Genomic DNA, 12,479 nt, shown 5'->3' on the forward strand with positions numbered 1-12,479 from the left:
GTATTACTTTTCCCGCCCCTTCTCTGTCATATGAGCTTAACCCTTTAAACCCCAAAATCTCATTGGTAATTATCCTTAATGTCTGCTGAACGATTCTCATAATGTTGGTTTGGAGACTTTGATATAATTTATGCAAAATTTTTGGCGAAGTGGCACGTGTTAGCGTGAATTCATTTTCCATTTTTCAGGTAAATTTGTAATTCAGCGTCCGATTTCAAATAAATATTTTGCTTTAAGGATATAGGAAAAGATTATGAGCGGTGTTTGGTATAGAGTAAGAAAAGGACGATGTTCGATCAGCATCGCGCTAATGAAATCCACGCGGTTTCTGCTTGCATTTGTAAACAGTGCCACGGTCGACGAAAAAAGTTGGATCACTTGCCGCAGTCTCAAGGTTTTTACAGATTTCTTTAAGAGAAAGTCACACTGCAAGCGTGAAGAAAGAGTGATTTTTTTTCTCAGTCGAAAGAATCGCAAGTAGGCTAGGTCAGTGGTCACCAAAGCGCTTTTCCAAATAGGCAATCGAATTTAAAAATAGCACTGCGTGTCAATGTCTACGCAATATTGACGTGTTGTTTGAACAGGTACACTAAGAACTAAGCTTTTTTTCGTGTGAAAGTGTTGTTTTGATAGTGATGTTGTTAGCAGGAATGTTTGAAAAGAATATTTCGATATTACACCGCTCTGACTCTCAATCAAAGTTAATGTGGTAAAACAGGAGTCAGTTAAACATAAACGTTACAGTTTAAAGAATTGGAATAAGCCTACTCATTAAAAGATTTGATAGAACTCTCATTAAAATTGCGTTTGGCTACGAATTAATTGTATCTTACTCTCTCAACATATTTTGAAAGTGATCTCAAAATCAGGTTGACATTTATGTTATGATCCACGGACTACGTACTGGAAGACTATTGAAAGCTAAAATGTTCTTGCTCGGAATAATTTTACTTAGGCCACTCCCACAATGATTCAAACAAAGACACACATCTCTGATATTCAAACAGACAACAAAGAGTGTCTATTTCGGTGAACCACTTCAGTTAATTGTACTAACGTTCAAGAAAAAATGACCCCTCAGAAAGTGTGTGACGATAGTTTTTCGCCCCAAAACTGGAAAACTGAAAGAGACGACTTGGCAGCGAGAACGGAAACTCGTCACGATTTCCTGGTACACGGAGATCTGCTTCGAGCGAGCTTATACGGACGTCAAGGATAAGACAATCTTTGGTTCCACAGTACTTTTATTCTAGGTCAGGCCAACAAGCGACATGACCTCTAGCATACTCTAGTTTGTAATCATCAAAGCTGTACAAGGTACTTGCTTAAGAAGTAACTGGTGTGAAGTGCTATTGTTTACACAATCGCAATATTTGAATAAGGACACAAAGGAGCGGAAAAAAGTCTCTTTGAAGTTAAACGAAAAACTACTTAAATATTCCATCTGTTTCTACGACGGAAAGAAATCTCAAAATTAAAAAGACGGATGCAATAAACTCTAGGCCATTAAAGTAGGAAACCTAGGTGCGAATTTACAGCTCTGATATAGAAAACAATACCTATCTTAATTGCAGTAGCGCAGCTCAGGAAATAAAAAAAACGGAAAAGCAATTAAAAGTTTCTGCTTATTTATGCAAGATTGGTTTGGAAACCATCGCATGAAAAGAAATTAGATTTACGAGTATAAACTCAGCTGCTATCTACCATGAAAACCAATGTTTCCAGAAAGACCATTAACACTTATATTTACCTAAAAAAAACCATGTAAAATAAAAAGTGCCGACAAGCAGGTGCATATGATGAAAGCGAGTAACAACAAAAGCCGACATAGACCAAGCCTCAATAACCTGTTGATGTTCACAGTTTGAAAGAGGCCTGTCTCCTGTACAATGAGCTATTATCCTTTATCAGGTAGGAAGATACGATTAATTCCTGTCATCTAGACAAAAAGCTTTTATCCTGTATCAGGCAGGAAAAATTTCCAGACAAAGGCTTCCCAAGCATGGTTGCACGCACATGCATTCCAGCGTCAATTGCCCTTGCTTGTTAAAAGCAGACACATTCAACAGAAGTATATCATTTACGAGCAAAACGAGTCGCGAACTACATGCAACATAATCATGAGCTCCAAACCTCACCGTGTTGGTCAATGGATTCCGTCTGACCTCAGATTTCCCGACAAATGGTTAGCCAACTTGATCATAGAAGTCCAAACTAAATACAAAGATAAGTTAGCGTTATTGATGGCTCTTCATCCACCAGCTGAAGACGAAGAAACAGCTAGTGGTGAAACTCCGCCGGTAGTTGCTCACGGTACAGAGGAAGACCTCGGTCTCCATCCACCCGTTCAAGAATTATTGAAAGCTATCATCTCCGACCCTAAGATCAACATCTTTTTCCATCAGATGTTCTGGCAACAGTTCGAGAATCCAGATAGTTCGAGAGGGACAAGGATCCCTTGCTGGCAACTGATGATTATTTTAATCGATCACATCATGACTACAGCCCCAGAGTACAAGGAAGGTTTTTTGGTTGGCGCCCCCATCGCTGTTATACTAAACTGGCCGATGATTACCACTGCTGGATTTGCTGCTTTTCTCAACGACAAAGTCAACACGTTGTTCAAAAATATTCTCAATCATTGGGGGAAAGTTTCTTTCCAGTTCTGCTTCTTGTTACGTGTTGAATGAAGATCCCCACCATGGTTGGTTTGGTGAAGACGCAATGAAAGCAATGCCAAACTTCGACCTAGAGTTCAATGCAAGCCCAGAGAAAAACATGGTTTTACATCATGGGATGATTTCTTCACCAGAGAGTTTCGTGATGGCATTCGTCCAGTAGAATCTCCGGGCGACGAATCCATTGTTGCGAATGCCTGTGAGTCGGCGCCATATCAGATCTCTACAGCCGTGAAAAACAGGGACTTCTTCTGGATAAAGCACCAACGGTACTCATTGGACTTCATCCTGAACATGAGTGACCTTGCAAAGCAATTTTATGGTGGAACCGTCTACCAAGGGTTCCTAAGTCTCACCAGTTACCACCGATGGCACAGTCCTGTGTCGGGCACCATTTACAAGACAGAACTCGTGGATGGTTCTTATTTTTCTGTAGCCCATAACATCCAGGATGACCTTGCATTGATGAACATATGCATATCACAAGGATACCTAGCCCAAGTAGCTGCCAGAGGTATTATCTACATTCAAGCTGATAATCCCGACATTGGCTTGATGTGCTTTGTGTCAATCGGTATGGTTGAGGTGTCCTCCAACGAAATCACCGTTAAAGAAAAGGATAAAGTGAAGAAAGGTGACCAGCTCGGCATGTTTCACTATGGTGGGTCCACCCATCTATTGATATTTCGCCCTGAAGTTAAAATCGAGTTCGATACGAGAGGTCAAACGCCGGGTCTGCATACCGATAACATTCCGGTGAAATCAAAAATTGCGACCGTACATCCACAATCTAGGAAATTTAAGTAAGGATTTTGATAAACATCTTGATTTTGTCAGTTTTTTTGGTGTGAACGTGATAATTTTCTTTCTTTCTTTCCTCTAGATGTCTTTTAACAATATGGAAATTTAGTTTTTTTTTATTTTCACATCGTCAATTGTTATGAACAACTAAATTTTGAAGTGTTTGGCAACTACTAAATGTAGAAATGTTCTGGCTTAAAGTTTGTGAATTATTTAGGTCTGTAAGATTATTTTGGAACCCTTATGCGAGTCTCGTGAGCCTTGGTTTGTTATGTGCTTCAAGACCACACATTTATTTTTACCTTTTTAGTAGTTGGTCCTCGACCGTTGTCAAAGCCTGTTAAACGATAATTGTCATCGCTAGCGGTGTTTTCGCTAGTCCTTGCCTAGAGTCCTCAACGGGAAATTTTGTCCAAGTTTGGAAGTTTTTCAAGCAATCTTTTTGTGCCACGAGCATGTCTAAGAATTGATGGTGTAGTTTCAAACCGAAGTCTTTAATTATTTATTTCAGCATTTGCGATGGGAGTTTTAGTAATAACTACTAGACGTTTCTTAACTCACATTTGGAGTGAAAGATATTCCCATGGTTTACCGAAAGTGCGATAATAGTAAACTTAATTCTCGATGTGCACATTACGACTTCGTTGATTTCCGATATGTAGAAATAAAGTACTGCAAGAGTGTTTATTAAGGGCTTTCTTTTGCTTTAAATTGTTCTTATCAAAAACATCACATTCCACACAACACCTCAGCTGGAGAACAAATTTTAACTAACCAAGCCTTCTGATGATTTGTTTACAATTCTATACTCACCTCCCCCGACTGGTTGAAGTGCGATTGGATGGGGACAGGGAAGGGAACATGCGCTCCGTTCAAATACGAATCTTCTGCCTTTGGCTAAAATACGCTTTCTTCGAGAATTCTAAACTCTACTCACGGTCAAATGGAACCGAAGGGAATTTCAAACCTAGAAAATACTTGCTTCTGAATAGTGTCTTAGCTCTGCTCTCGGTGACGTTTTTCCGAAGGACTCGCTAGATTGCAGAACAATCGCAAGAAGTGCACCTCGTCGAGTACAGGTCTTGAAAATGTATTCAATGTTAAAAGAAATCCTAGCAGGCAAAAAAAATTAACCTTTCGGTGAACTACGTAACTGAACCAAGTACTTTTTTTAACGGACCACAAAATTCGTCGTAAGTGTAGTAATCCGCTTATTTATTCTTGACATTAAGCTTATTTCGACTTAATAAAGCAATTGGTATCAATCATATGAAAAACGTATTTGACAACTTGATAATCAATCATTGTTGAAAAACTTTATAGCGTAAATTTTATAGTAAAGAAGTTGTACCTTTAAAGAAGCTACGTGTAAAATCTAAGGCCTTTTCACTCTTTATAGCGGTAAATTTATAACCGTGGAAGCTTTGCACGTCTTAGTTCATTTGCTTGATTATTTTTTGACGCTGTTGTGTTGAGCATCCATCTGAGTGTGCGTGTATGAGTGCTCAGGGTGCAAAGAGTGAAAACGGTACGCAAACCTAATAATTTCGACCCCTCCACCCCTCCCAGCTCCACCCTCTACAAAAATGAGTAGTTTCTGGACCATATTGACTTGAAATTTTACACTTGGTAATTCCTAAATTGACTGATGCCTCACACAAGAGAAAATTATTTTCATATCATATCTGTGCACCACTGAGGCCTTGCATTAATAAAAAGGCTATTCTGGTATGTTCCAATAATGACTGGGTCAGATGCATTTGCAACAAAGGATGGAAAAAAAAAATTATTATTATTATTATTAACATTATTATCATTATTATTATTGTGTTACATACTCTTAACCAAATTTGAAACTTTACCACTCCCCTCCCCCAAAAGCAGCTACATGTAAACAATATAGGGCCTTTTTTAAAGTCCTCACGTTTAATGCCTCAAGGCTTGCTGGTTTGGCAGTCAGTGGAAAAGTAATGAATGAAAGAAATACATTCAGTTGGATTTAAATGATTATAATTAAGATTTAAATATCAATTCCAACTGAGCAATGACTCACGATACAGAAAACAAGACATTGATTGCATTATATTAGGTGGCTTGATCCAAATGAGCCAAGAAAGCTTTTTTTTTTTTGTTTTGTTTTGTACCTATCATCAAAAAAGCCCCATATTCTGTAATTGTAAGTCATAAAGTGAAATTCAGTACTCTAACTATATTCAATAGACCTTACTGCAGTTTTCAACACCACCTTGATGGGTTGGTAGGCAGGCATGACCTTGCAGTATTTGTATGAGAATCCAATGTCAAATAATCTTTGTGAATTATATTAGGTGGCTTGATGCAAATGAGCCAAGAAAGCATTTTTTTTTTTTTTTGTTTGGTACCTAATCATAAAAAGCCCCATATTCTGTAGTAGTAAGTCATGGAGTGAGTGAAATTCAGTACTTTAACTATATTCAATAGACCTTACTGCAGTTTTCAACAACACCACCTTGATGGGTTGGTGGGCAGGCTTGACCTTGCAGTATTTGTATAAGAATTCAATGTCAAATAATTTTTGTGAAAAATTCTGTTATGATAAAAATATCAGAAATATGGCAAACGTAAGCAACAGTTGCAAACGTTACAGGAAAAGGATTCTTCTGTAAAAGAATTTTCTTCTTGCAGACTAAAATTTCCTGAAAAAAAAAAAATAACAGACAATGCATGGAAAATCTATTACAAACAACAGGGCAAATTCAAGGACAGGTACAGCCATAGCCACTATGAAGTAAGCATCCCTACCACTCCCAAAATGCATTATCAGTTGCCTCAGATGTCCAGGCCAGGCAGTCCAGGGAACAATTTAAACATTGACTCAGCTTTGTGTAATCAGATTAATTGTTGCTAAGTGCATTATTTCATGACAACGTACTTCAACAAGTAGGTATACATATAGTATATACCACAAAAGCAAATTATTTCTGGTGTTATCGCTAATTGAGATATCAGATCAAGAAAGTATAAGGTTATTAATAAAGAGTTAAATTTTTAGCTGTAAGCTTTTCGAGTTATTGATTTGACAATTTACTGTACGTTGTAAAATTACAAAAGGAAACACTAAATTTAGGTTGTAAAACACTAAAATACTTACTTACTTACCTTTCAGTCTCAAAAAGTTTTTCTCTTTGCTGCTGCTTTAAAAATTTGAGCTTGTGTTTACTACTCGCCGAAGTTCCTTGTATTCTCTAGTGTGACAAAAAAGGTCACGCAAGCAAGAAAGGCTTGGGCACAAATTCAGTAGGCTTGGCTACTGAGTTGAGCCTGGTTTCTAAGCTCCTTCAGAAAGTGATCCAAAAAAAAACATGTTTCTGCCACGTTTCCGTTTATGGATTCTTGCAATTTCGTCCTGTGACAGTCATGGCGGAATTATATGAGCTTGTATGAGAATATTTACGACCGCTCTATGGAATACAACAATCCGTCAAATTCTCAATAAAAATACCTCACCTTACTTCCACAGCGTATCACTTGTGATCTGACCGCTTTCTTTGATGAAAAGAATCCATTTTAGCGAGTTGTCCATTTCGAGGTTTTCAACGTACATAAGAAAAGCCAAAAGCTGAACACTCCATTTTCGAACGCCCGATCCGAGAAGCAAAAAATCTCAACGCAAAATGACCGGGCGGCCACAAATACAACGCAGAATCCAAGCACATATACTTTAGTTTTATTTCAATTCAATACAAACTCAATCTTCCCACGCATCGGACGCTAAGCCACAGTTTCTTGGTATGAAGAAATTGTCGTAGCACCACGGGTGCCAAGTTACGGTGTGGTCCCCGGCGGGGCTCAGTTTAAAGAGGAGGCAGGGTTACCAAGCTGATTTTTAACGGTCGTGTGTCAAGGTTGACATGTACGTGGGCTATTAGAAACCTATGAACTGGAAATTTTTGAAGCAAACTGCGGCTTGGCGTCGGATGCAAGGGAAGGATTGAGTTTGTAGTGAATTTAAATGAACCATCTTGAGTAAACGCGAAGATCAATATCTATTCACTGATTTCTAATAGACCTATTAGAACATACGACAAGTAACAACGAATAAACAGCGAACATTTCGAATTGGGTACGAAAATCTTCGATTTCCTCGATATTCGCCATGTTGTGACCTTACGTGGTTATCATTGAATCTGATAAATATCCCAGCTCAGGGCACCACGTTTCTCGCTAGAGCTATTGTGTTTCTTACTTTAGCCAATATGTATAGCCATGGCTGTAAATATTTCTTTGCTGATACTTGGAAGGTCAAGCCTGAACTTTCTGCTTTCAAGCCGGCACCGGACGGAAGCCTTACTTGCTATTTCCTCGTTTTCCTCGGCATGGCACAAAAACCCTCGTTCACCGTTATACGTCTACCTCAATAAGGAACCTACAGAACTGTATTTAAAAGAGCTTGCATTACAGTGAGCTGTACATCTAAAAGAGGTGCTAGTTTCCAGTATTTTCGTTGCTTAGCCCAATCCTTGTCTTTCCCATGCATTCGACATGATGAGAAAAAGTAAACTGAACGTACATAAACGTGATTAACAATAGTGCATCAATATTTGCTCCGACATATTTGTTTCGAAGGAACCTATAACCTTGCATGAGGATAAGGTTTTTCTGCGCCTGTGAGGAGACTGAAGTAGTTGCTAAGTCACCACCAAAAATCAAATCAGTTAAATCTGAGGGGCAGGAAAGATCAACCGGAAAGACAGACAGACACGCGAAATATAGACAGATGGACTGATAGAGAAGCAAAGGGATAGACTGGCTTAAGAAACATACTATCCCCATCTAGGGGCGGAGGGGGAGGGTGAAAGTGTAGCCACCATTTACGCGCCACAAGTTGAATTATTATGTGCTTTGCGAGCGTATTACTTTTCCCGCCCCTTCTCTCTCATATGAGTTTAAAAGCGTTGTTGTCTCTCAGTTTTAAGGCTTTATAACTGACATTTGAATTCTGTCGCTTTCGATTGGTTTTCGTCACATAAGCCTTGTGAAACTTTGAACAAAAGTTATGGATGTTAGATTTAAATATCTGGAGATAGTGAGGCAACCGCGCTGTTGATAAGATGGTCGCATTCTATACTTGTGGATATTGGATGCAGTTAACTTGTTTATTGATCGATTTGTTATAGAAAAGCGACCCCTTCTGGTAAACTTTGTTTGCACAAGGCCATATTTGAACCCTTTTGCTCCTGAACTGGGCCAGCCTGTTTAAATATTGGCAGTATTAAAATAAACTAATTAATTAATTAAACACACAAAGTTCTGGACATCGTGGATAAGCAACATACAGCTTACCCATAAAAAATTGAAAATTCGGCTTTTCAGACGGAGTCCAAGGAAGTATTTATGACTCTTTATCCAGTCTCTTGGATGTGTCCAGAAGAAGTTTGATCAGTAGCCTACATGTAGCCGTACCCTCCCCCCAACCCCCAAGGTGAAACGGAGGCGACGGAACGTTTACGCAAACCTGACACTTTTCGTGTTCAGTGACTTCATTCTAATTTTTGCGAAATAATGCCATTTTTTGCGAAGTGGCACGTGTTAGCGTAAAGATTATCGAGATAAACAACAACACTGAAGTGAATTTTTCCATTTTTTCGGGTAAATTTGCGATTCAGCGTCCGATTTCAAGTATATAGTTTGCTGTAAGGATATCAGTAAAGATTATACACGATTTTTGGTATAGAGTAGGAAGAGGACGATGTTCGATAAGCATTGCGCTTACGAAATTCACGCAGTTTCTACTTGCATTTGTAAACAGTGCCACGCTCGACGAAAAAAGTTGGATTATTTGCCACAGTCTAAAGGTTCTTACAGATTTCTTTAAGAAATAGTTACGCTGCAAGCGTGAGGAAAGAGCGACTCTTTTCTCAGTCGAAAGAATCGCTACAAGAAACAACTAGCTTTAAATTAAGTGACTAAACGTCCGGCAGCTAGACACGGTCTTAATAAATTCGCAGCACCGTTCCCAAAAAGACCGAAGGTTGAAGGTGGGCAGTCCTCTTGGCCCAAGTACATTAAGATAGTGCACCTGGTCTTCAGCGAGAGCTTTAACGGGCGGTACAATAGATATAGTGACCGGTTTCTTAGAGAGAAGAGAGGCGATCGATCACTGGCGCTGCTTGATATATTTAAGATTTTCCATAGCCAGTTGGTAACGAAATGGAGACATCGCCACCTTCCAAAAACATATCTATGGCTTTCTGCTGTTCTTCTTGAGATGTCTCCATCCCAAACGTCGAGCAAACTTGCTTTAAAACTTGTCGTACATCGCTGTTGTCTGAAAAGTTGACCATGAAAGACTTTTGTTCACCGTCTGGTTTGTTAGTTTAAAATAAATTATCAACTCTAGCCAATCAGAATTGACAAAAGATTCGGCAAGAGAGGTTAACTAATAAAAAGTCATCACGCATTTTCTTGCAAGAGAGTGACGCCACGGAACATGATTAGTGTCAGGTTTGGGCAGACGTTACCTCCCTCCATTTTAACTTGGGAGGGGGGGAGGGGAGGGGAGGGTACAGTTACACGCTTAGGCTAGATAAGAGGTCTGTCATCTGGACAAAGCGCTTTTATCCTGTATGAGACAAGAAAATTTCCAGACAAATGCTTCTCAAGGGCAGTTCCACGGACACGCATTCCAAGTTTTGTTTTTAACCATCTCCTTAAGTTTTTTTAAAACTGAAAAACGCTTGTGAGAAAGAAGTTTACGAGAATTGATCAGTCATCAAGTTCGTGTTTCTCTGATAATGTAAATCCGTGGAAAGTGTTTCCGAGAGTTCTTTTGTCGTGGATATGCAAGTATTGTTTTATTATGTATCTATCATCAAGTAATAACCATTTTGTGGTTAGTAGTATAATAGATAGCGTGTTTGAGAACATTTTTACATAATGGTCTCGAACCGCCATCAAGTATATACTTCTACTCCTTTTGTTTTATCTAAATACATGCAGGTCTCCATGCCGATTGTAAAGTAAGTTTGATTCCTGACTTCCCTCAGAAATATTTTTGGCTAATTAACTGCTCGGAGGATACCTCCGAATTTCGATCAGTTCGTCCAGTCTACGCAAAATTGACTTGTTGTTTTAACTATTGGGTCTGCAGAAACAAAAGGCTTTGATATTCTAACGTACACTCATGTAATATCTTATACTTGTCTAAACTGGCATTGATTGACGATGCTTGGAATGAAAATAATCCCATCAGGTGCACTAAGAACTAAGTTTTTTTTCTTCCTGTGAAAGCGTTGTTTAGACTGTGATTCTGTTAGCAGGAATGTCTGAAAAGAATATTTCCATATTTCGCCGATCTGATTCTCAATCAAAGTAAATGAAGTAAAACAGGAGTAAGTTAAACAAGCGTCATAATACGTTACAGTTTGGTGAAGACGCAATGCAAGCAATACCAAACTTCGTCCATGAATTCAAATGCAAGCCTAATGAAAAGCATTATGGTTTTACATCATGGGATGACCTCTTCACCAGAGAGTTTCGTGATGGCATTCAGTCGCCCAGTAGCATCTCTGGACGACGATTCCATTGTTGTGAATGCCTGTGAGTCAGCGCCATACCAGATCTCTACAGCCGTGAAAAAGAGGGACTTCTTCTGGGCAAAGCACTAACGGTACTCATTGGACTTCATCCTGAACATGAGTAACCTTGCCAAGCAATTTCATGGTGGAACCGTCTACCAAGCGTACCTAAGTGCCACCAGTTATCACCGATGGCACAGTCCTGTGTCGGGCACCATTTACAAGACAGAACTCGTGTATGGTTCTTATTTTTCTGCAACCCACGACATTCAGGATAGCCCCGCATCGCCCAACATATGCATGTCACAAGGATACCTTGCCCAAGTAGCTGCCAGAGGTATTATCTACATTCAAGCTGATAATCCCACATTGGCTTGATGTGCTTCGTATCGCTCGGTATGTCAGAGGTGTCCTCCAACGAAATCACGATTGAAGAAAAGGATAAAGTGAAGAAAGGTGACCAGCTCGGCATGTTTCACTATGGTGGGTCCACCCATCGCTGATATTTCGTCCTGGAGTTAATATCGAGTTCGATACGAGAGGTCAAACGCCAGGTCTGCATACCGAAAATATTCCCGTTAAATCGAAAATTGCGACCGTACATCCATTAACCTAAGCAAATATAAATATGGATTTTGATAAACAGCTTGATTTTGACAGAGTTCGGCGTGAACATGATAATTTTCTTTCTTTCCTCTTAGATGTCTTTTGATGATAGGGGAAATTTAGTTTTTTTCATTTTTACCTCGTCAATCGTATGAACTACTAAATTTAGAAGTGTTCGGCAACTACTAAAATTAGGAATGTTCTGGCTTAGTGTTTGTGAATTGTTTAGCTCTGTTAAATTATTTTGCAATCCTTATGCGAGTCTTATGTTAGCCTTGGTTTGTTATGCGCTGCAAGACCACACATTTATTTTTATCTTTTGAGTAGTTGGTCCTCGACCGTTGTAATAGGCTTGTTGTACGATAATTGTCATCGCTGGCCGTGTTTGCGCTTGTCCTTGCTTAGAGCCCTCGACGGGAGATTTTGTTCAAGGTTTTAGCCATCGAAGTTTGCAAGTTTTTCAAGCATATCTATTTGTGCAAGGAGCATGTCTAATAATTGATGGTGTATTTTCAAACCGGAGCATTAATCACTTATTCTAGCATTTGCATTTTTAATAATATAATAATAATTACTAACCAAAAGTTTCTTAACTCACATTTGGATTGAAATATATTCCCATGGTTTACCGAAAGTGCAATAATAGAAAACTTAATCCTCAATGTGCACGTTACTACTTAGTTGATTTCTGATATGTAGATATAAAGCACTGCTGCAGGGCTTAGATGTTTTCTTTCAACTTTTCTTGTTAAAAATATCACATTCCACACAACACAACACCTCACCTAGAGAAAAAATTCTAACCTCGACCGAAACTGTTTGGTCCATTTTTAGTAAC

The 12,479-nt window shown here is 39.0% G+C and overlaps 1 protein-coding gene and 1 pseudogene across 1 annotated transcript; both read left to right on the forward strand.

The window, feature by feature from the left end:
- Positions 1-2,120: 2,120 nt before the first annotated feature.
- On the forward strand, positions 2,121-3,485 carry LOC131769834 (uncharacterized; annotated as a pseudogene).
- A 6,909-nt stretch (positions 3,486-10,394) lies between these two features.
- On the forward strand, positions 10,395-11,651 carry LOC131788817 (uncharacterized). Its single transcript, XM_066159829.1, is given in 5 exon segments — positions 10,395-10,415; positions 10,882-11,007; positions 11,009-11,399; positions 11,402-11,530; positions 11,533-11,651. Coding segments are annotated over 5 exon segments (786 nt in total).
- The last annotated feature ends 828 nt before the right edge of the window (positions 11,652-12,479 follow it).

The sequence above is a fragment of the Pocillopora verrucosa genome, chromosome 1, assembly GCF_036669915.1.
Source record: "Pocillopora verrucosa isolate sample1 chromosome 1, ASM3666991v2, whole genome shotgun sequence".
Lineage (NCBI taxonomy): Eukaryota > Metazoa > Cnidaria > Anthozoa > Scleractinia > Pocilloporidae > Pocillopora > Pocillopora verrucosa.